At 40.7% G+C, this 25,993-nt stretch overlaps 1 protein-coding gene across 3 annotated transcripts in view; it reads right to left on the bottom strand.

Annotated features, from left to right (window-relative positions):
- The window catches only part of LOC137170288 (nucleus accumbens-associated protein 2), a 31,669-nt gene extending 6,196 nt beyond the window's left edge, over nt 1–25,473 (bottom strand). Inside the window, exons 1-6 of one of the 3 annotated variants that reach the window (XM_067573527.1) lie at nt 24,858–25,473; nt 4,388–4,569; nt 3,508–4,272; nt 1,787–1,963; nt 343–448; nt 1–98 (exon numbers count right to left, since the gene is read on the bottom strand). In XM_067573527.1, the coding sequence (XP_067429628.1) occupies nt 1–98; nt 343–448; nt 1,787–1,963; nt 3,508–4,272; nt 4,388–4,499 (1,258 nt within the window). In that variant the 5' untranslated portion in view covers nt 4,500–4,569; nt 24,858–25,473. Of the gene's footprint in view, nt 99–342; nt 449–1,786; nt 1,964–3,507; nt 4,273–4,387; nt 4,570–5,687; nt 6,069–20,219; nt 21,175–24,857 lie in introns of those variants that run through there. The other 2 variants (XM_067573529.1, XM_067573528.1) reach the window with 2 other exon arrangements.
- Nucleotides 25,474–25,993: the final 520 nt, after the last annotated feature.

Consider the following 25,993-nt stretch of genomic DNA (forward strand, 5'->3'; position numbering starts at 1 on the left):
GTTTGACAGCGTTGAGGACCCTGCTGTCCAGGGGTTTCCTACTGGGGTCACTAGTAGAAGAACGGATACCTGTCCCACAGCTATTGGCTAAAGTGTTTCTGCAAGGCAACAGAGTCAACACCAGGGGGCAGAGTCAGCAACAGGCACATACTGTACAGTGCATAAACATGAGAACACACATAACCAACCGCACTGCACAACATGGCCACAGATGGAGTGTGAAAGTTGGTTTGTGACAAATAGCGGTAGTGTTGAAGTCATGCACAGAAGTCAAGTCTTACAGTAGGCCCTTACAGACTAATACAAACTGTTCTGCTTTGTCTGACATGTCTTAATACTCACCTATCAAAGAACGTGGCTAGCAGACGCCGGAGCAAGACTTTGTGTTTGATACCAGCACATAGATGACAATTCATCAGCTGGCCTCGAGTCATGAACACCTGTGTACCTGTGTGGCATGAAGAAGAAGGATATTTGCTGTAAGGAATCACATTACAACCCATTTCTTTGTCTTTGAAGAGACTCTCTTCCCCCAATTAGTAGTTCATCTTTTATTCTTTTGTTACATTTAAAATTCATGTTCAAGGAGATCTTAAATGGAGTTTAACAAAGCTTCAGCTGTTCAAAGTGGAATTAAAAATCGGGCGAGGGATCGAAGTTGAAGGACATAAAAACAGAACTATTTAAATGATTTATTTCTTTTCAACGCTATGTCTTTCATATTTATGCATTACATATTTCATTTGTGTCTGTTTTAAACTTAATTCAGTTACATCACAATCTGATTAAATCTGACAATGTGGTAACTTTTTGAACTCATGTTCATCAGGGAGAATCTTAAAACTGTTTCTGCCGTGCTCCATTGTAGGGATGATATTGGCTACGAGTTGAGTGATATCAGTCTCTTTGAAAGTCTCTGGTCTGACTGCCAAGAGCAATATCTGGCAGTCAGACCAAAGAGTTACATTTTTGTCTCATCATACCAAAAAATCTATTTCCTCATGCTCTTGGAGCCCTTTAAGTGCCATTTGGCAAAGTCCTGGCAGGCTGTCATATGTTTTTTCCTCCGGAGTGACTTCTGTCTAGTCACTCTACCATAAAGGCCTGATTGATGAGTACTGCAGAGATGGTTGTCCTTCTCTCACGGTCCTCCATCTCTGCAGAGAAACTCTGCAGCTTTGTTTTATCCCTTTCAGACCAAGCGATGTGGGTCAAACCCCACGATGGCAGTTGATCGGAATGACTCAACACACATCATCTGAAATGGCTTCATGACACTCCTCCTGACCTCAGATGCTTCTTTGGGTGAGCAGACGTTTTAATTAGGGATGACAATTTAATTTAATGTTATTGACACTTAAACATAATTTAACTCAGATGTCTTAATTATATGGCTGAGCACTAATGTATATGAGTTGCAGACTCAAGTCCATCTCAGTGGTGATAACCAGAGATTAATCTCTGACAGCAGCCTCATATTAGTCAAACGTGAGTTGAATACATCTGTATGAAAGGAGCATTAGAGAAGTCACCGGGTTGTTGGTTACCTCCCAAATCAATAGCTTCCTTGACAGATTACCAAGTCTGGCTGGATGGTCAGCTCCAGGAAAAGTTTTAATAATTTTAAAGTTTTTCTATTTCAGTTCTCTAATCTTCTGAATTTATTACTTGAAACTAATTTAATAAGTTAAATTTAATTTAAACTATTGTATTTTAAAGTATCGAAGGGGAAGAGGTGGAGAATACTTTCAAGTACATGTGACAGGATGTATGTGTTTATGCTTACCAGCTACCAATTCCAGCTTCTCCCCAGGGTCGCCCTCAGTGTAGAGCTTTGGGTGGCAGCGGTAGCCTATCTGGCTGATGAGGCTTGCAGGCAGTGCCACCAGGTCCCTGCGGATCAGCACACAGTTGCGGTTCTCCAAGGCCAAGGGCACCGCTGCCATCTCTGGCTTGTCCTGGACTGATGAAAACAAGCACAAAAAAAAGGTCTCAAAATACACCAAAAACCAAAGGGGTTTTGTGTTACACAGCAAAGCAGAAATAGATAAATGTGTATGCATGAATCCATCCATTTACCAGACTATAAACTAGAAAAACAAAGTTAGACTATCACATACACCTCTTGTGCCCCATATTTAAAGAGAGCCTACAAAGTATAATTAGTAAAGTAGTTTAGGGTATTCTCATACAAGTTTGTTGTGTTTCATAAATGTTTTAAAGCATTGCAGATGTATCCCAGATAAGTTGCGATGCTGCATCAGCAACTTGAGTTTTGGAGGGGGACAGATCCGAAGCTGGGTGTTAGGTTCTTACTCACAAAATAGTTTCCCCTAACCTTTGAGAGGACTTGTGAGTGTATGCAGGTGCAAACACATACACACACACACACAGAACAGAAAAAATGAATCCATTAATTGCCACACACACACACATATTCTATACCGAAAAGTGCAGATTAATGCATTTGTATGTGCATACACACTTATGCCTACACACACGCATACACTCACACACAAACAGGAAAGATGCGCATGGTTCTCAAATATCCCACAATGTCACCCTGGGGTGCTCTGACTGATTGCAGATAGAGTGGGTTTCATAAATATCTGAAACTCTAGAATTTGACAAACCTGCGCGATGCCTTTGAGCTGCAGGATGCTAAGAATAATGGAAAGTGTGTGTGCGTACGTGAATGAAAACACGATTGAATATAGCACCTATGCTTGCATGTGTAGTCAAATGCGTACCAGTATGAAAGTGCAGAAGAAAACCATAACCAAAAGCAGTACAGACCAGCTGTTGTAGCTGTGATAAGGAGTCTGTTGTTGGTCACGATGCACTCCAATCATAACTCCATAAAGCTATCTTTATGCTGAGAGAACCCACACACACACTGGAGGCTCAACATCCTGCTTTTTCAAGATGTGCAGGATACATGATTTATGAAAGATTAAATAATGTAACTAGGATGAAATAAATGTGCATCCTTTTTTTTTTTTGCAAAAATACATAAAAAGTCTGGACAAGGAGCAACTATGTTCCCAAAACCCTACATTTATGGTTATATATATTTGCAAGTCATACCAAGTTTTACTTTTATCGGCCTGATATCAAATGTAAATCCTCCATCTGAGCCAAGGGCAATGGAAAATGTAATGCACTTAGTAAGATCTTACATGGATAGAAAGTAAATACGATGATAAAATTGATGCAGGATAGCTTGATAGCATCTGCTCATTTGACCCCTTTTTACTTTAAACCACTTCAATTTGTTTGGAGTTAAGAAATAAATGCTAAAATAGTTTGTGTACTGGAACACAATATAAAATATTAAAAGTTTTTCACTATAGTTTTCAAAGTATGTGAAATGTGAAAAGTATTCGAGAGTAAAGCTTCAATGATGAGTGCTCTCAGCCAAATATAACATTAGTGATTGAAATATCACTAAGCACCGCAACACTTTACAAAGATTATCTAAAAGGATCAATACAACATAATACTCACTCCCGTAGGGGTTAGCTGAACGTCCATAGAGATGACTATAGGCATCCTCTGTGATTCCGTCATATGGCTCTTCTTCAAACTCCTCATCCTCATTCTGGTAGGATGTGGGACTGTCAGTGGTGGGCAGGCTGGACGATCCAGGACTGGACCTTTCAACTCCAGCTCCTCCTCCTGTTCCACCTCCACTGGCCCCTTGTAGGTGGTAAGAAGGCATACCAGGGATGGGGGTCCCTCCAGCCGTTGTGTAGAACAGTGAACTGGCCCTCGCCAGCCGACTCCCCAACTCCGAAGACGAAATCTTGGTTTGTGTCGAGGGTATTGTCAGGGGTGTTGGGTCAGCCCCCTCTAGTTTAATCTTACGGTGCGGCATGATTAGGGATGGAGACCAACCAGGGGTTGCCAAAAGGGCAGCCACCGCTAGACCGTTACCATTATTACAAGGACTCTGCGGCTCGGATCCCGTTTCCTCTAAGGACCCTGCTGTTTGCGAGTCACAGTGAGGTGAGTTCGCTTTGAACATTAGGTCCATGCCTCTTTCAACTATATGCTGGATTTGGAGGTAGCCAGCTGTGTACATGACCACCAGCTGTTCACTAGCTGCCATGGTTAGCTTCCCTGTATAGCAGAAAGTGAGGATCTGCTCAAAGCAAGCAGGTGTGACTGAGGAGGGCAACTCAAATTGGGTCTTGGTGGAGGTGCTGAAGAGGTCACGAAAGTAGAGGCTGCTGGCAGCCAAAACGGCCCGGTGGGCTTTGAACGCCTGACCTGGTTGATAGAAATAACAGAGAACAGAGAGACAAGTTGATATTGACCAAAAATTCAAGTGTTGTTTCAAAGTTATGTCACTGAAATAAAATCTCAAGATTTCCAACAAACCAACCTTTGACCAGGATGGATACATCGCAGTAGTGTCCCAGCAGGCGCTGCTCATTAAGGGAGCCCAGAACTGTGGCTCCAAAGTTCGGGATCTCCACATGGAGCAGCTGGGACATGTTGGACGCAGACGAAGAGGAAGATGTGGTTTCAGATATTCACTGCAGACACTGCCAGCGAGAGAGGCATCTATAAAAAAAGAAGGTATGGAGAACGCATTGGAGAACTTGAGATACAGCGATAAAGAAGGAGTGAATAGAAAATGCGTGAAAGATAAAAAGACATGCCAGAGGGAGGTAGAGAGGCGAGAAAGGGAAGATTGAGCGTACCTTAAAGGAAGCAGAGAGCAAGAATGAAAATAGAGTTGAAATGAAGTGAGAAAATGAATACAGCTGAGGGAGAAGTGAGAGGTGTGTGAAAGAGAGATGGATACGAGGAGATAGTGGGTGAGAGAGTAGAGGCATGAGAGAGAAAGGAGGAGTCAAGTCAGTCCACTAAAGAAAAAAAGAAAAACTAATGCATTGCCGTGCCTACTGTACAGTACATGATAACATTGTGAAATACCTTGAGGCTATGTTGTTTTACATGACTTAAATTCCAAGAACCTTGGACTCATTCCATGTATTGCACTCAATGCATCAACAACAATCCTCTGATGACCTGTAAATCAGCCCTAACAACAACTTTTCCCAGGGATGAAACCACACTGAATTCAACCAGTTTTACATATCACAATCACACTTCTCCCTGATTTTTGCCTTCTCTAGCATTTGTCCTCTTTTAAAACTCATAACAATACAACTAATCTCATACACACAATTCCATATTAACTTTGATAGCTATCTTCACTCCTTCTCAGTAACATTCTCCAGGCATATTTGCACCTTCTCTTCTTCCCTGAACCTTGTGTCATTGTTTTTTTCTTCTCCCCACCAACCCACACACATACACACACACACACATACATATACGCACTAGTTTCATTATTGAGCAATGCTGCAGAACAGTTTCCAGGAATACAAACTGAAAAAAATGTCACCGCCTCTCTCACACTCTCTCTCTCTCTCCCACTTCATGCACTCCATACAAACAGACATGCACTTTGGCTTACTTACATAAAAGTGTGCATGCCTAAACACACGCACACACACACACACGGCACAGGCTTGCATAGGGAAATTATTGTGTACTCTGGCATGCAAGCACTCACCTGGAGAAACCAGCACACAACTTTTCCCCGCTAACAGTCTCTCTCACATGCACAAATGCAGAAAAATGCGCTCACTGTTATCCCAGACACTTCTGACCTGTGTAAGCCAGTCCTCTGGTTGAGACACACCATGGAGCCTTGACACACACAAACACACCACCAGCAAGTCAGGACCGGGACAGAGGAGGAGTAGTTGGAGATGGAAGGAGAGCAGTCTGATGTACTCCGTCTGGTCGACACTCTCTTTCACTTAAAGTGTCATTCCCACTGTCTGAAAAATGATTCTCTCTGCTGTCTGGCCGACTTTTCTCTGTCTGTCTTCCCCAGCATATCTTCTATCTCTATATCTTCCAAAGCCCCATTTTCTCTGCTTGCTGTCTGTTCTAGCGCTGTCTCAAAGCCTCCCTCTGCCTCCCTGTCATTATCTCTTTCTGTTTCTCTCCCCTCTCTCTATTCTCCAAGGGTTGAATTCAACAAGTGCCAGTGTAGAGGGATAGAGAGAGAGTGTGAGAGAGAGAGAGAGAGAGGGGGGGGGGGGGGGGGGGGGGGGGGGGTGGAGGGAGGTGGGGGGATAGGAGAAAGAGAGAGCAGAGCAGTGCAAATCAATGATGAAAGGAGTGGGAGGCTCAGTGTGTGCGTGTGTGTGCATGTGTCTGCGCGCGTGTGTCTGATCAATGCAGTATCTATACGTCGCAGGGAGTGGGAGGGAGAGAAACACACAGGCTACAGTTACAGACAGAGACAGAGACTGGGCAGAGCTAGAGAGAAGCAAAGGAGGGAGGGAGGGAGGGAGGGAGGAGAGAGTTGAGACAGAGAGAAAGTCATTTGAGGACAGTACGAGTAGAGAAAGACAATTAGGTTGAAGCAACTTCTGCCACTTGCCCCTGGACACAGACGCCTATATGGTTTAACAGAAAAAGGAGGAGAATGACTAAGACAAAAGAGAAATGAGAAAAGCTCTCAGAGGTCATAGCCACCATTAATTAATTAGACATCGAATAGTGAAACTTCTGAAATCCCTGTTTGACGCAAGTCAGGAGAGAATGCGTCACATCTTGGTAAAGAAAAGCTTCACCAAACTAGAAGGAAGCTTTAATATACCATAGACAATGCAGTAATCCCCTAATCCTTCCAATTGTAGAATTTAAAAGGTTCATTAAAAACACAACCCGTCATTTGAAGGTATTTCCCGTTTTCTTACAGTCTTTGGAAGACAATAGTTTAAAAAAAGAGGTTTTACCACTGAGCAAGTGTTGTATATTTTCTCTGAATCATGCAAGGACCTCTCTGCCAAACACCTACACACAAGCGGAGAGAAGTACTGTCTTCACGCAAGACTATTTTGTATTTCTGCATGAATTGATAAATTAAATGATTAATTTACGCCTCCGGTTTGGCGGTTCGGCTTATTCAGGTGACATTTCTGTGTTTTCAGTTGTTACTTTTTCTTTGCCCAGAGCATGGAAGTCCTCCCTAAATGTTGTCTTGATGTGGATAAGGGAGGACAGGAGCCAGATGTCGCAGCCTGTGTCAGGCAAGGAAAGACAAAAGACAACGGCTAACAGGGAGGATAACTTCCATAGAGAAGTGTGTGTGGGAGGATATGAATGCAAAATTGCTGTGAATGATGAGTAGGCCTAAGTGCTTTTTTACATTATGTGAACAACATAATATACAAACACATACACATGTAATTGCAGTGTGATTCATGTCAGAGTGAAAACTTCTGTCTGTCTGACTTCTGTGCTGCATTTCGGATGAGGACAGGTGGGTGATTTCAAAATCTCATTCTATCTATTCACCTCACGATACACAATCTGTTTAGAAAAATAAAAAGCTGATGCAGAGCATTTTTATATTTGAGCGTGCCCCCAGAAAGTATACAGACATATTGTGCTTCATTTTTTTTTTTTTTTTTTGCCAAAGAAACCTCAAGTGGAGAAAGTTGTGCTAAACTGAGCAAACTTTTACTCTTCAGTCACAGCGGAAATATGAAAGGGAGGATATCACAAAGCATTCAATGTAGTGAGGCAGACTTTGGTTTAGAGAGCTTTGCCCCAGCAGTGTGATATCTGCACGGCACATATAGGCACACATGAGTGAGCACACACAAAAAGCACAGTCAAATGCAGGAGACACAAATCCACAAACACACTAATACAAACAGACATATACACACTCCCCCCTGTTCTTTCCAACACACAGTCAGGTAATCTCCCTGTGCACACTCAGCAATACACATTCTGTTTGTTTGTCTGTCTGTCCCTCTGTGAACCTGCCAGACTGCTTGTCCATCGGTCCGTCCATCAGTTATTGTGACTATTGTGTCCTTACTCTGCCTCTTCTTGCTTCTCCCCTCTCTCTTTTCTCTCTATCCTTCCCGCCCTGCATACCACGTACCCACTGTCTCTCTGCCAATTAATGCACACAGGGCTGCATTGCAGTGAGGTTGGCGCGTGCCACGGCAGCAAGCACAGTACAGAGTCTACAGACATGCATGTACGTGCCAGCCGGGCAGAGCGAGAGGGGGAGGGAGGGAGGGAGGGAGGGAGGGAAAAGAGGAAGGGGGGGGGGGGGGGGAGAGAAAGAGCAGAGGAGAGTGAACGGAGAATATGTTGAGTCAAGCAGACAGGACGGCAGAGTGCCACACTGCACATATACACAGACACACAGCCGCAGGTTCATGGAAATGTATGCACGAATGAATATGAAACAAATACGCATGTACATTTACATGATGAGGTGCATAGACACGCACATTCACACACGCATAAAAGCGTACCTGTGCACACACACACACCAATACAAACATGAACATGCAAATTGCAACCTCCTCCTGCCTGCATTAAATATAGACTTTGCACATCCCTGATAAAAAATATAAGGCATGAACTCGCTCAACTTGTTAGCCTAATGAGTGATTATATGTGTGCGTATGTGTGCCTCTCTGCTGCTGGTGTCCTCATTTCTTTCTGTGCGTGTTTGCATTTCCATGTCAAAGTTACTCACATACCAAGGCGTGCTTTTATAATCATTGTTATATACCCGGCACTGACTTTTGGCACTGTATGTCAGGTGTGTGTGTGTGTGCCGGTGTCATTTGTAAGTCGAGATAGGAGATTTGAATGCTGTTCTGATTGCTGTTGTCTGCTTTGTTGGAATGTGTTACATTCATTTTAATCAAGGATTCATACCTACGCACAGTGTTATTAACTGTAGCAGCAGGTCCAGGCATATTTGAATAATGTTAAGAAATGAGACGATTCGCCAGATGGCACACACACACACACACACATACACACAGATTTTAATTACTAGTTATACTGTAGCTACCTACCAAATGACAATAGGGTAACATTCAAACATAAAGCCATAAAAGTCTTACACAATTATGATTCATATATTTGCCATTTAGGACTTAATGGAATAGTTCATGTAAGTTCAATCTTGAAGTAAAGTTGGCGTCAACTTTTATTCAAGATACATAAAACAAAAATTTAAAGCTAAACATATATTATGGGGTGAAATGTAGATAAAATTGATGACACAGATTAATATCTCAGTTAAATTACAGCAATCCACGAAAAGAACAGCAAACTGAAAGAAAATTTCAAAGCGAGACAAATAGGGACAGATCCTTCTCATCTTGCTTATGTTGCCTCTATACAATCTCAATATGAACAGTCCCCTCGTTATAAATATTCAGATCCTGCAGTTGTTCTCATGTCTAAAGTGTACCAGACAACAGATTCTATCCACGTTGAGACAGCAACGCTCCCTGGCAACAGTTCTACCAATCGGGACCGAGCGGGTGTCTGCCTGAGTCTGTCTGAGTATCATTATGGGATGTCGAGAGGGAGAGAGAGAGAGTGAGAGAGGCTGCTTATCACTGCTTATAATGCAACATCATTCTCTGTGTATAGCCCCGCTGGGTAAAGTTGTCTGCACATAGTCAGGATCAAAATCATCTTTTCTTTAAAAAAACAAACAAACAAAAAAAAACTGTCTCCCTATGATTCACGCAGTTATGTAACAAACAGACAACTATGAAATGATTTGTTGTGGGCTGAATATTGTCTGGTATCTTTCCATTTGTATTCACTCAATATGCACCAATAATGTAACTTGAGGTCTGACTAGGAGGAAAAAAAAAAGAGGCTGAATTCCAGGTTTAACTAATGGCACAATGTTGTCTGCGATACAAAAATGACAACATGAGTATAAAGTCATGTAGAAATCAAATACTAAAGCTGGACAACATGACCTATGACCTTTGAGGAAAGTAATAAGAAATATTTTTTAACACATCAGTGCCTGATAATTAACTTCTTGTGCTGGTTAAATTCTGATTTGTTTGTCCTTACTTACAGAGTATGAAGACTTTTCTGGACTGTCAGCGGATGGATTCGTTGAACTTCTGGTTATATGTGACAACAAATCTGAAGTCACTGGTTGTCATTTAAAGCAGCTATAATCAATATTTTATAATAACAATTGATCAAAAGAATATGTGTAATAGGAAAAATCATAGCAATGAACCCACAGGGAATTATCACTCGACTCTGCAGTTTCCCTCAGCTCTCTCATTGTTTTGGTTTTCCGGCCTGCGTCTTCGCTGTTTTGGCTCATTCTCACCATTCATATTTGGCTGCGGCAGAGCAGCTGTTTTCAGCAAAAAGGCTCTAATAAACCCTCTGCACACTAACTGCCCAGGACCAAACAGCAGACATATTGGGGAACAAAGTGCTACATTTAGCTGCATTTTTTTTTGTCAAGAGTCAGTGGAGACCAAAACAGAGCTAAAAGGAGGGTGAATGTTGGACTCACATTTGCCATGTGGCCAGAATCATGACTCCAAATGAACATTAATGCTACTCTGCATCTGCTGGATGTGTAAATAGGCGTCTAGATGCTAACACATTAGCCATATCTACTTAAAGGGGACATATTGTGCTTTTTTTGATTTTCTGTTATTTATATACTATAATGATCTTAGATATCTATGCTGAACATGGTCCAATTTCCAAAACTTTAACGTATGTAGAAATGCTCCCTGCAAGTCAAAAAAGCCAAGGCTCCAACCTTCAACTGTAAACAGTCGTCCTGTAGCTTTTGTCGCTAATTTTGTTGATAAGGTTTTTCCGTGTGTTGTTCACGTTGTCCCCTATCACATTTCGGATTGGATTTCGGCTCGAACATGTACAGATGTATTTGAGAAGTTGACATTTCAAAGAAAGAAAAAGTAGTGAAATCCTATTATTATAGTTTGTTGCATGGTTTGTTGACTTAGCCTCAGGAGCCGGCAGAAGACTCCCAAGGGGCAGCCTCCAAGAGCTGGCCAATCAGAGCAGAGTGGGCTCATCAGGATAGGGGCCTTAAAGAGACAGGAGCTAAAACAGCCTGTTTCAGACAACGGCTGAACTGAGGGGCTGTATAAAGTGTCAGTATGAGATACATAAGGAGTTTTTTGAACTGTAAATCATGCGATGTTATACCAGCAAAGTTACAGATTAAATATAGACCTGTAAATGTGCATAATACATCCCCTTTAGAGGATGATCACACATCAGTGTTGTGTTCATAGCTTGCACATTCAAATTTGCAGGTTTTAGTGAGGCAAGGGATGTGCCACAAATAGACTGAACAACATCAATTCCACAATGTACTTCTGGGTTATTAGGTTGGTTGTGTTCAAATGTATTGGAATACTGCAATAGTCCTCAATCGTTTGGTATTTTGAAAAAGTGACAGTTGTTGCAGTTGTTGTAACTATTCTCAATTAAATTATGTAATTCTGACAATTAAATAATTGGATATTGCAGTTTGAGTAAAGTTGGACTCGTAAGAGATTCATAATTTTGTTAATTTTATAAATTTGGTTTATTGCCCAGCTCTATCACATACATACTATCTGCTGCTACTTTACCTTACACTAAATCAAACAGATAAATGCTCAATTGTCATTTGTGATAATGAACAGTAACATCACTGCTAATCCAGCACAGAGACAAGGGGAAAACACGTGTATACACAAATATTTATATCATATAATTGTGCAGCACCTCTGAGGTGGAAGACAGACTAATTGCGCCTAAAACTTCGATGTGTTTGGGGACTGTATCAAACACTAAGTTGTGACACAAAACTCCTGTAATAGTGGGCTACCTGTCAGTGTAACTTGTAGTTGCAATGATGTGTGTGAGCGGAAACCAGACAGAGGGAAAGACAGTGGATGAGCACGTAATCGTGTATGTGTGTGTGTGCGTGTTTGTGTGTGTGCGAGTGATCCTCCTGAGGCAAAGGCATTGCTAATGGACTCCAAGTGGCTGTGGGAGGTAAACAAACAAACAGTAGCAGCGGCTACTATCACACCAAACTCTAGGGCTAGTGGCTAGGACGTCATGAAGGCTGCATACACCCATATACACAAACCTATCATCTTATATACCCTTGAATATACATGATGACCTTTGGACACACAGTTGAGAGCTGAAGAGGTAGAAATAGAGTGGGAGAGAGAGATTGAAGGTACATGAAGGGAGATTAAAATGAGAGAAGTGAAATTAAGGAGTGGAAGAGAGCAGATAGGAGAACAAACGGACAGAGGACAGAGAGAGGGAGTGTGTGCGTGTGACAGATGCAAATAGAAAAGAACAAGAGAGAAGTTGACAAAGCACAGTCACAGGGAAAGTAAGAGAGGAGTAGGAAAATGAGGCAGAGACAGACAAAGGTAAAACTCAGAAAGAGTTGGAGGTGATGAGAGAAACCGTAAGACAAACAGAAAAAGAGCCTCAAAAAGAAAACATGCTAATAGGGTTAAAAAAAAAAAAATCAACAAACTGTTTTAATCACGAGAGATTCCACCTCCACATTACTGACTCTAAAATGTCATCTCCACCAAAAAGGCTTCCCAGACTGTGTTCTGGGAAAGCAAATCTTGCTACATTACAAAGGAGAAGGGAAGAGAAAACAGTATAACATGAAAACAAACAGGGGAAAGTGTTAGAGGATAAGGGCATTTGGATTTTTCAGTAACACTAAGCTCGTATTGCAGAACCACGGGGGCCTACAGGTCGTTCCAGTTTATAGCAACACTTAAGTGTGACGTTAGAGTGGCGAGAAAACTGGGACTCACGCAAGACAGATATTTTGAACAAATACTGACACAAGACTGAAAATTCCCCCATTTTCTAACTTAAAAGGAAGCTACGTAGACTGTACAGGAAGAAAAGGAGGGAAGAGAGAGTGTGCCATTTCCAGAAATGATTCAGCAGGCTTCAACAGAATGAATGTGTCTATGTTAAGCTGCAACATTTGTGTACACAAGGATACAGTATGTGTACTATCATGTGATATGTCTTTTTTTGGGACAGTTTCTAACTAATAAATCATTTGCATGGGCATCTGCACACAGCCACCATGTGACTTAGCGGGTGTCCAAAATATAACACAGAACTGTACATTTCTCCATGCGCCTAAGGGCCCTAATTTCATGCTGCCACGCACTGAACTTCTGCCAGAAAAGTATAAATCTTGATGGGCTCAAGCTGATTTTTTCCCACCTTTGCCTTGTTGGTCATTTTACAGATTGCCATGACATAAAGAAATAGTTCATGGAGGCCAAACTGACAGTGGTATATAATTTTGGTATATATGGCATCTTTAATTGGGAGGGAGGGTCAGAAATGGGTTTAAGTGTAAGAGCCCCTTTAACTTTTTTAGCACATTGATGATTGTTGCATTACTTATTGTTGTTTATGGTATTTCTTATGCACTTGTCTACTTCATGTTGTTTCTTACTTTAATGAAAAAATTATTTAAAAAATATATTTTCTGTCTACTGCTCTTTCTTACTGCACTTGTACCTAGTCAGCTACTTGAGAATTTGTACCATGGCTCCTTTGAGTCACTGTCTTCTAATGCTTGATTGTCTTACCTCACTTTTGTAAGATGCTTTGGATAAAAGTGTTTGCCAAATGACAAAATGTAAATGTAAGATTGATGTTAGTGTGCTGTCCTTAGCATTTAGCTCAAGTAAAGCCTTACAAAGCCACTAGCACAGCTGAAGACTCTAGTCTTGTTTGAAAAGCAATTCATATCAATTTATATCGACTGTGGTAGACTAAATATTAGAGACACCTCTCAGTATAACACAATATTCAACAGTAGCACAGGCTCCAAACTCCAAAATGGACATAAAGTTGAATCCATACCTCTCTAAAACAGTCTCAGATAAAGCTGAATATTATAACCTTCATGAAGGTAAGATTTATTGTAGGGCCGTACAATTAGACTGCATTAGTTTTAGCTAGGTGTACCAAATAAACTGGCTGAGTAACTGAATGTAAAGAATTAAAACAGAGAAATTTATGAGATTTTTATTATGTACAATGTTGTGTTCTGTAAGTGCAAAGATAGCTGTCTATCTCATAGAAAAGTGAACTCCACTTGAAAGAGACATCATTTGCCCTTGGCATCACGCTTGAGGTGTTGTACTCCTGCCTTGTGACTTTGCTTTGACAAGGACACCACTTTACTCTCAGGAGAAGCTTTTGTGACATCTCAAATGTGCTCCTTCATTTCTAAACTGTGATTGTGGCATAGCAGGGAGTGTACCGGTTTAAGAAGGAGCTAATTGGCAGCCGTTCTGTGCCTTTAGAGCACCTTGATAATTTATTCTTGCAAGTACAATTACAAATCAGGTGTGTCACTGCTGCGCTAACACTCCTGGCCAGAAGATATCTGATACTCAAGTGTGTTAAACTCAGTGGATTTGTGCAGTTGATTGCACTCGGATTCACAAGCACAGGGCCCTAAAACTTCATTGATATCCTCTTTAACATGACCTTCATCTGGGGACAACAGGGACCATGAGATGGCCTGCTGAGTGTCACTGACTGTCACACAAGGACTACAATTAGGTTAGATTTCACAGGAGGTCTCTATGTTTGTGAGTGTATGTGTATCAGTGGTGACACACCCTAGGCATTTGTTCCAAACATGATTTAATTTTCATGGTGCATGAGACAGTGAAACATGAAGGAAATAGGGTGAATCAGCATAAAATGAAAGCTTATCGGCTGTGATCCTGCACAGACATATGCTTTACAGAAAAGAGATACCAAGTGAATGGAGTGGTGAGATAACATACAGGTTTTACTTGTTGGTTTACTTTTATCTACATACTGTATGTATTACAATATTAATATATTGAATAGATTGACTTAGAGTTAAAACCATAATAAAAAAAGTTGATGTTTGTTGATGATTTCTTTTCATGAAGTGCTATTTTCCCAGTCCTGCTAAAGGGCAAAGTTCATACAAATTTCCAAGCCCATATTTAAATTCAGGGACTTTTCTGGAATATCTTGGCATGATTTACAGTTAAAAAAGCTCCTTATTTATCTTATACTGGCCCGTTATACAACCTCTCAGTTCAGCCACTGTCTGAAACAGGCTGTTTTCGCTCCTGTCTCTTTAAGGCCCCTCTCCCGATGAGCCCACTCTGTTCGGATTGGCCAGCTTTACAGAAGCTGCCCCTCAGCAGACTTCTGGTGGTTCCGGAGGCTGCGTAAACCAGTCAGATTTCACTTCTTTTTCTCATTCTTTACTCAAAATGGAAACTTCTCAGATACATCCGTACATGGTTGAGTCAGAATACGATCTGAAATATGTGAGTGGACGGCCATTTGTGGGCATGCGTGAACAATCTGAAGAGCAAGTAGAGGTAACATTGCAAATGGAGCATCCAACCAACTGTCAATCAGCTGGATAGTATGAAACCAGCGGACGGAGTGTGTATATCGCATCACCCACGTGCATTTGTGTGAGTCCTCATGCACATGCACAATGCAAACAAAACCTTGCTCTTTAGCACTACTAGTGGTCAAAAACTCTACAGGGTACCTTTAAGGGTGCTACTATATGAGAAACATATTTAATTTTGAGGTGTTTACCGTACCATTAATGTTCTTCTTCCACTCGTCTCTTTCACTTCTAACTATTGCAGTCTTTTATGGTTGATGGTCATTTTGTGCTTCTGTTCTTTATATCAACATTGTGATCTTTGTCTATGAAGATTCAGTTATCCAGGTCAAATAATGATCTAGAAGTCAAAGCAAGCTGGATTTGATGTTTTCCATGACTGATCCAAGGAAATTCATCGGTCCTAGGGGCCAGTGTGGAGTTACCAGGTTTTTAAAAATCTTTGGGTGTCTTTCAGTGACTAATTAACTAAAATCTAACAACTTAAATCAAGTTTCAAGCCAATAACAGTGACAAATAAAATTGTTGAAATGTGGTTTCAGTCAATGAGTGTTAAGTGACAGTGATAAAAAAGCAAAAAAATGATAAGCTATCTTACTTCTTACTTAGCAATTTCACAGCCTCATTGATCTCAGTCCTCTTAATCAGCAAGATTTGAGCCTTCTGAAAACTAAATAACTCTAACACGGATTAATAATTCATGGGCATTCCTCTGGCAAAACTACATACTCTGTCTCACTGTAATGGCTTTCCAGCAAAATATTGAAAAATTAGAGCTAAGATTTTATTACCTTCTGCTCTTGCCCTTATTTAGCTCTAATAATTGACCATTTCAGGACTTCAGGTGTCTAAACTGGTCTAAGTTTATTTCCTGTTGCAGTGTTTTGTAATGTTAGCAGGTGTATAACTACTGGGAATAGGTGACATGTTGCAATTCAATTTCAATGAAAAAGTAAATAGGTATTCATGTGTTGTGACAAGTCAGTGGATTTACATCGAAGAACAATTAAAATAGTGGCATTTGACAATGACATTTCTCTGCATAAGAAAAACCCCAAAATTTTAGATTCTAGCAGGGGTGCCATGATGAAAAAAAAGGAAAAAAAACAACTTGAATGACTGTATATTTAGGTTTCCTGTGCATACAGTGAATAAAGGAGAGTGACACAGAAGTAAAGTGAGGGGGGAGATATGGAGAGCATAAACATGCCATTTTGATCACCCCGCGCTGTTGTTCCTGAGCTGAATGTTCTACAGTGACACATGCGTGACATCAGAGCAGCCCAACATGTCCGCCAGAGGAGCCCAGTGCAATGCAAAAATGAGGACACATCTTTCAGCATCAGTGCCCCACTGTCTACAGACAGGCATACACAAACACACACACACCCACACAGACAAAGACATACAGAGAGAGCGGTGCCCACAACGAGTTCCCCATGTACATTTTTCAATTAGAGCAAAGAGAATGCTGTAATTCATTCTCTTCCATGAAAAAAAAGCAGAGGGGGAACGAAATGCTGTTTGATATCATGATCATGGTAGGTGAATCAAAAGAATGTCTCATGACATGCAGCAAAGATTTCCCTTGATAAAAATCACAATGTTGTCTAGTGTTAAAATGTATCATAAAAGACGGTTTGTTCAAGTGCGCAGCAATACATACACATTTATTTGGAGTGCATGCACTCACTCTGCCCTACCACCACCCACTCACACACACTTTACTGTGACCTACGAATCTTCCAGTCAGCACCAGACTAAGCTAGCATACATGTGCTCAAATAACATGTCACCTTGGATAACCTCATCACACTGGTAAAACACTGAAAGGGCCCTCGCTGGCCTATGTGAGCACAGCTTTTTTATCTCTGTCTCAAGTCAGAGTTGAGTAAACAACACAGAAAAAGGCAGCTCGCTCACACAGCTAAAAAATCTCATGTATTTTTCCATAGATATACGTATGTACTGTATAGATGTTGGTCATACAGTTGGGGATGAGAAAATTATGATTGCTAGTTTCACAAAAATGAACACATACATAAAAGGAGTGCTTACAACACATATTTCTATGTGTTGCAGAAAATGATCAGCTAGCAATATGGAGCAATGCGGCCTGCTCTTTTCATGTCCTAGCTACAAAGGGGCTTTTTATCAATGAAAATATGATTATTTATGTTAAAGCTTAGTTTGATATTTTGGAAAATTCGCTTTCTTGCCAAGAATTACATGAGAAGATCAATACTACTCTTATCTTTATTGTAAATATGAAGCGACAGCCAACAGCTCATTATCTTAGCTTAGCAAAAAGGAAAGCTAGCCTTGCTAGCAGCTTTGAGGATCTACTTAACAGTGCTGCTTTTAGCTAAATGCTCACATCAGCATACTAACATGCTCACATGCATGTTGAAGTTAGTTTAGGACAAACTTAATTTTGGACCTGATCATGGCGCTAGATAAAACCTCATAATTCATCCTCTGGGGACCACACAACAAAAAGTTCAACCTCATGTTGGTGGTGGAGGAAAAGTCAGGGTGTCACCAAAGTTGGTAGAGCTAATGGTCTGCGACCCAAGAATATCTGTACAAAATCTGGTGCCAAAAGGTAGATGTTGAGATATTTCACTGGATTAGTGAAAACTTTGACTACCAACTGTGTTGGTGGCGCTAAAGGAAAAGTCAGAGGATCACCAAAGTTATAAGAATTGATCTTCTAGTGAACTTTAAGATCTGTATAAAATAGTTGTCAAGATATTTCACTCTGAATCACATATGTCAACCTCATGGTGGCACAAGAGGAAAAGTCAGTTCATCCTCTGGGGACCACAAATGTCTGTTTGATGGCAATCCCTACAATTTTATTGAAATATTTCAGTCTAGGCGGTCTATCCAGCACCTCTAATGGTCGCTTATGAACATGTGACTTGATATCTAATTTGTTTAATCTGTACAAAAACCGTGTACAAGTGTAAAAATGACAAGTTGTGGTTTAATGGGAGGTTACGAACTGGGCTATTTCTTGGCCAGGAGCAGTGACTTCCCAGAGTCTTGTTGCCGTGAGGTTGCCAGGAAACCAGCTGGGTTTTTAATTTTTATTTTTTTTTTACGTATGACACAAACACGATATAAACTGTTAATTAGTGAGCTTTGGAGGTGCTGGTGGGTGGATTTCTTTTAACCATCTGTCAGAACCAGCCTAGTTTTTACCCCAATTTCCAGGAAGCTAACTGGCTACTGGCTGTAGCTTTATATTTAATGTAGCGATGTGAGAGTGGTATCAATCTTCTCTCAGCAAGAAAGCAAATACATTTATTTCCAAAATTGTGGAACTTTTCCTTTAATATTGGGAAATACATTTACAAATATGGGGTAGATCAAGGGATTAAAGAATTAAGTGTTGTCATCAGAATAACCACAAAACAAATTAAATTTCCAGAAATAAAACATATTATGAACCTATAAATGTCAAACCAAAGTGTCTTTCACCTTCTGCAGGGAACACAACTGTAATGATGTGCATCAGGTAGGTAGTGCTGTTATTTAGCAGTAATTGCTAACGCATGTTAGCTGTGGAAATGGGAGGGGGGCTGTGTGCTGAAAAACTACCCGCCTCAGATTCCTGTCTTTTTCCACTGGCCCCCACCAACATTCTGCCAGCCTCTCAGTACATGAAGAGCACATACAGGACAGGTCATCGCCACAGAGAGGGGGTCAGCCTATTTCCCTTCCTCACTTATTACCTTAAGCGCTAATTTGCGAGCTTTGTTTACTGGCAGGAGTCTTGAGAGAGGCTTGAAGTTTGCAGCAATTTAATTATGTACAGCATACGGCAAAAGAGCATGGAAAATTGAGGTGGGCTGCAAGGATAAATGCCATCCACAGTGCTCTCTCTCTCTCTCTCTCTCTCTCTCTGTCTACTTCTATGTGAGTGTGTGTGTCTCTGCACGATTCTGCGTGTGTGTTTGTGCGTGTCTGCGTGTGTCATCCCCCCGAATTATACGTTTGACTTTCACAGTAAGCCTCATGTTCCCTCACTATAACTTTGAGGATCTGAGAAAATTGTTCTAAACCTATTTAGGCCACTGTCTTCAGTTACAATGAAGCCATGGCAAAGATAGGAGGAATTAAAAAGTTGATCTAAGCCCACACACTTTCTCAAGAGATATTTACACGAATGCCAGAGATGTTATGATCGTGAGCCCTAATGTACTGTGATTCAAATATACAAAGGGAGTTCAACACAGGTTCCCAGAACTGGAAATCAAGTGCCAGGTAATACTAAGCATGATCACACAAGCAATGAAATAAGCCCTCTATAAGGCTACATAACCTTCATGAATTTTTAATGTGCTGATGCCACAAATACCGTCAAATGAGGCGAAATAGCTTTGACTATGAAGTATCATTAAGTGCAAAATCTAATTCTCCATCCTGTTTGAGAACGCAATCTCATGACTGTATCAGAAACACATCCCCGTCATACTTCTCAGCACTCTATAATTCTCTGCTATGGTTACGTGCTCCTATTCATGCTGAAAATACTTGGAACAATCAAATGTGCACATGCTCCCTTTCTTTTCTTTTTTCTACTCAGGCACAAATGCACAGACATGCACAATCACACACACACACACACACACACACACACACACACATACTCACGCAACACAGGCACGACATTCATGCCATGTGATCTTGCTAGGCATTATGCCAACGGCCAAACATGTCACTTACCAGAAATCTCTGAGACAGAGCGAGAGAGTGAGACAGAGACAGAGAAAGGGGGGAGAGAGAGAGAGACAGAGAGAGTGGATTCTGCACATTTGTCAGTTTGTGAGAGCTCAAGTGTAAGTACAGTACATACACAGGGAACATGAAATTTAGCTGCTACAGTCATCTGCGATGTACTGTGGTGTGGGGGCCGTCAGTTCTGAGAAAAAAAGAGACACGTGATCTTTGAGATCTAATGTGGAATTGTTCTGAGGAACATGCCATGTTTACTGTTCATTGTCTAAATTCTTGGAGGGCTTCCTGAAAAGCACGTAGCGAGCCAAAGCAACACAAATCAGTTACATTTCAAGACTCCTAATAGCTTTTGCTGATCTTCTCTTTCTCTCACTTGCTCCCTTGCTCTTTTTTTTTCCTCCACTTTTCCGTATTTCGACACATACATAGATGGACTGTAGCTGTGTGTTTTGTGGACAGTACATGACAATAAAGCGGCCAAATTTAGATTTTATGGTTTCACAAACTTAGATCCGTAGCTGCTTTATTATCTCTGTGTGTGCTTCGAACCACAATAAGAAATGAGGGTGCAAAATAAACAGAAAGGCAAACATACTGTAAATGCTTATGTTTTTTTATCTTATCCTCAAATGTGTTTTCCTTGAGTGAAGCTGCAAGTAGGAGGCAGCGGCAACAGCATGTAGTACAGTTCCTAGAAAAAGAATTCTGGCACATTAGCTACATATTAAATGAGCAGAGATTCGAGGAATTCGAGGAACTGCCCTACCCTGTTTTGTGGCTTTGGTAATCACCTTTAACGCCTTACACACATGGCCTAAAAACAGTGTGTCTGCTAAGCAACAGAATCTTGTCAGATAAAACAACACGAGAAAGGCTTATCTTGCGGTGCCAACTTCACAGATGAAGTCATACGTGCATTATCAAGACACCTAAACGGCTTATCTGTCTTTTTTTTTTTTTATTATTCTCCTTTTCCTGACCAAAAACTTTCACTGTTGGTTCAGGTGGGCAATGTTAGCCATCCGGGTAGCTTCTGTATATGAGTTAGCAGACAGGCCAGTGGAACATTGGTCATTTGGATGTAATTTAGTTTATCTAAGTAAATTTATCTTTCAGCTGCGTTGCCAAATTAGCCTATTTGGCATTCAATCTGATTTGATGTGACTCCCAACTTAATTTTGGCTTTGATAAGGAAATATGTGGACAAGGGCAGGTCAATGGGGCCTCCAATTTTGTTTGCTATTCATCTGCATTTCATGAGTTCATGAGAATTTATACCCCTATAAACCCACTCATGCAGCTGAGTGGATACTCTCCCTGTTCAGGTAACTGAGTAATATTTGTATCTTACAAACCGTTTGGATGGTGAACAACAAAGTCATCTCAGGTTTACAGAAATATACAGGCGTTTATACCGAACTAGTCTCGCATTGTCAAACCTGAAACTAAGCTTTGGCTGTTCATCAGAGAAAAGAACTACAATACTGTACTTTCCTTTCCTTTAAATTGTTTGTTAGCTTTCTGCAAAAAAAACCATGCCTCAACAGGAAAAACTACTTGACAAAGGGTTTGCGTATTGACCAAATAGAGCCAGTGCCATACAGACCTGGAAATAGTTCAGTATGATTTGCGAGCACATTTTAATTGTTGCCACTTGAAGGAAAAAACAACTTGACACCTACACAAGAAACTACTGTGTGCTGGAGTACAGGCTGACAGATTTGGCAAAAAAAAAAATAAAAGAAAGCAAAAACTAGAACAAGCTTTACCTTAGAAATATTTGTATTTTTGAACAGCTGTGACATTATGTGATCAAGCTATGCTGATGGATATCTACAAACCAAGCTGGTTTAACATACAGTACATTAGAAAGATATTTCTTCACAGTTATCTTAACTGCGTGGATTTCAATTCCATGAACAGCAATCAACAAGCCTCAACACACACAAACACACACGCGCACAACAACAGCAGCAGTGGTCTATCCATCAGGGTTTAACTAGAACAAGCCCCGCGCTACACAGAAAATGCAAGGCGTGTGTATGTATGAGAATATGATGTATGACTGGTGCCCTGTATCGCATACCATCAGCAATGACTCATCACTGTCTCAGGAAGGGAAAATCACACACATATAAACACACTCCCCACACAAGTATACACACATACAGAGAAAAGTGCAGCAAGCATGAGGGCACACACACACACACACACACACACACACACAAGCACACACACAGCAAATGAATTTCTTACTGGCTCTGTGTGACTTGCTCAGAGTAGTCTGGTACTTTTAGGGGGACTTTTTAAAATGTAGTTTTGATCAATATATGTCTTCTAATCACGCAAAACTCTTGCAAAAACAAACCTTTGATTAAGTTTTTATATGACAGTGAGCAGTTTTACTCTTCTTCTGAGTGTGTTTTTGTAAAAACAGTTAGGTTAAAAAAAAACACTTGACACCTTGAGGTCACCTTGAGGTACCTTGAAATCACCTTGAGGGAGTTTTTTTTTTTCCCAACTGCTAGACATGTTTATCAGGTGATGGTTAATGCTATCCCGTATCCCTTGCAAAGCTCTGCGGGATTTTTATAGAGGTTGTAACCCTGTGTGTGAGATAACACCAACTCTTGTTCATTTAACAAGAGATGAGGCAAGTCTCCTCAATGAAGCAAGAATCTCAAAGTCTTTGTTTTTTTTTTTTTGTTTTTTTTTTCCTCCCTCTCTCGCCCGTTCTGTCACCATCCGCATCAGTTATATTTGAAACCGAGCTGTCGTTCTCTCTCCTTGACACTCCCCACTTGCACACAGCCCCGGGCCCCCTTGTGGAATGCTGTATAGTGTGAGGCCTATGGAGGAAGGGCATCCCGGGACACAGCAAGAACACGCACCACACACACACACATGCACACACGAGCAAACACACTCACCAACACACGCAAACACGCACACACAGACAAATACAGCTGTTGGGAGCCATCACAACCCTTTGGCAGACGCCCAAGTCAAAGACGAGTGGTGTTGGAAGGCCTCCGTTTAGAGAGAAAGAGAAAAAAAAAAAAAAAAAAGTCCCATATTTTCCATGTATGTTGTGTTAAACACTGAAGATAGAAACTTGACAGTACAAAGCCACATTACCCCGAACTGATTTCCCCGTAGTGGGGGGCGGGGAGGAATATCATAAACTAGATAAAAGCTTTGTGTTGCCTTAGGGTTGGCAAGCACACCTACAGTATGGATACATACTCATTTAGATATTCAAAAGGAAAGTACAGTTACATTCACTATGATAATTTTGCATGGGAGAAGCAGAAACAGAACAAAAAAACACTCTCATGTGGGATTCAGAATTGTAAAATGGTGAAGGGTGTATTTTTATATAAGCTGTGAACTTCACACTATACTCGAATGATTCATGCGACTCTATAAGAGTCAGCTTTCAGCATCTAACCTGTGTAACATCTGTCTGATGCTAGATATACTGTAAGTTACACACGTAAGCTAGGGGTTGTAACCACATGACAAAGAGAAGATATAGACCATAACAAACTTGCAAATATTTGGGATTTTTTTAAAATAGTCATCTTGAAAGCAAACACACAGCTCGACTAGAAAACAAAAATGAGAGCAAGGTGATGGAAAGAAAGAGCTTGTGCAAGAGGGAGGGAAAGTGACAGGAAATGAAGAAAAATTGCCACAAGCTACACACCGGCTAGCCACACACTTTACATGTACACACAAGGAGGAGGGGGGGGGGGTATTATATGTACTGTATATAGTCAGCTGGCTACAGGGTTCAGGTAAGGTTAACGTCGCCTCAACTGACAAGTCTTGACACCACAGGAGGAAACAGTCAAGTGAATGGATGAAACTTATTTTTCAACTTTTCACATGTATCTTCAATATTGCAACCAATTTCTTACTCTGATGAACTTACAAACATAATGAATCAAAGTGTTTTAATCCCTTTTTTTTGCCCGAAGACAGAATTTAAGTACTAAATAATACATTTATATGACATCTCTTATAACTATGAGGCAAGTTATTAAAGGCAAAATTTAAAGAACTAACCTTGAACTAACAGTGCAATTTTAATGCAGGACAAAAAAATGCTTATGACAGCCAGTAGTATTGAATCATATTAAAAATCCTACACTTGTGAAATAATGGCCCATGACAACAGCAACAACTTAGTTGCTTTGTAAGCAATCATGCAACCTATAGGACTACAATAGATGCATTATGGGTGGAGATTTTTTAAGGGGATTTTGACTTCATCGTGACGCAAGACCGATAATATCATGCCACTTTCTCCACTCATACAGTTGAAACTATGACAACACTATTTCCTGTGGTTTCAAAAGTGCTGCCCAAATTATCATCAAACTACAATCTTGCGAAGAAAAACTACAAATACTACCAGTCTGATTAAATTCTTCTTACTGACGCTGTGGGAATCACCTATCATCCTCCGCGTAAAAAAAAAACAAAAAAAAACCTTCACATTTCGTGATATTACTTGAAAGTTATATTTACTATGAAAGTTTAAGAGTCTAGCTCAAGTTTAAGTGGTAGTTGTTTTTTTTAAATAAAAATGAATGATCATACTGTACTGTCAGCAGATTGCAGGGGTATGCAGATGCCTACTGTACACATAAAGAGGGAGAAGCGAGGGAGTAAATGCATGGTAAAACCTATGCGTCATACATATCAGGCACTGTAAACATCAAACCAAGACAGAGGGGGATATATTTACCCGATTCGTCGCTATTCCATAAACTGCAGCTGCAGATGTGGCACACGCTTTCTCTTCGGATAACCTACAAAGTTTGCGGGGTGTAGAAAAAAAAAAAGCAGGCCCCGGTTTTCCCTCGTCCGCTGGCTCTACTCTATCACTCTCGTCCTATCTTGGCCGCTCGTCCCCCATCTCTCTATCTATCCCACTCTCTCTTTCTCTCTCTGCCCGCTTCTGTCCCTTTGCAGGAAGTGAACGCCGCTCACATGAACAGTATACGGACTGCAAGCAGCCTGACATCATGCACCAGTCGGTAAAGAGTTCTTTTTAAAGACACAGACATTTCGGTAGGACCTGCCAGGTTACTGTAGGTACACTACTCTACTGTAGTCTACGCGGCAAATGGGCTGTCAGCAGTGTGTACGGTCATATCGTGCGCCTTTATGGACACATGAACTCGGTGCACTCTGCAGGCTTAAAGGTGCAGCCTACTGTATTACCAGCCTAGAGGACGAGTTATAGCACATACCAACTCTGGGTGTAATGTTGTATTATTAAAAGGCTAGATGGGCGCATATTCAGTGTACATGGGTTCCTTGTGCTCCTAAGAAAATTTACATGTGTGGTTACCTCACGTGTCCTTATGTGATGACAGTTCAGGCTACATGATGCGCATGTGTGCTGTTCAGCTAAATTATAAGCGCCAACTGCTGGCGGTGTGGGTGTGACCTGAAGTCAACTTTTCTTTACTGCAGGAGGCATGCAATATAATATCACAGTGGCACAGTACACTAAATCACAGCCACATGCTACCGTGGTCAAGCTAAACAGAATCATATATACACACACATATATATATATACATATATATATATATATATATATAAATGTGTGTGTGTGTGTGTATATATATATATATATATATATATATATATATATATATATATATATATATATATATATATATATATATATATGACATTTATCACATTTCTACCTTGTGTTAAATTTTGATTCATCGCTCAGTCTTACACAACTGTGGCAAATGTATCGCCATATTTACATACTCGCCCCAAAAATATTACAATCCATTAGTGATGGAAATATTTTAAATTACATGTAAAGTAAGCAAATTTATCTATTTGTGAAGAATGGCC

The sequence above is a fragment of the Thunnus thynnus genome, chromosome 19 (genome assembly GCF_963924715.1).
Source record: "Thunnus thynnus chromosome 19, fThuThy2.1, whole genome shotgun sequence".
Lineage (NCBI taxonomy): Eukaryota > Metazoa > Chordata > Actinopteri > Scombriformes > Scombridae > Thunnus > Thunnus thynnus.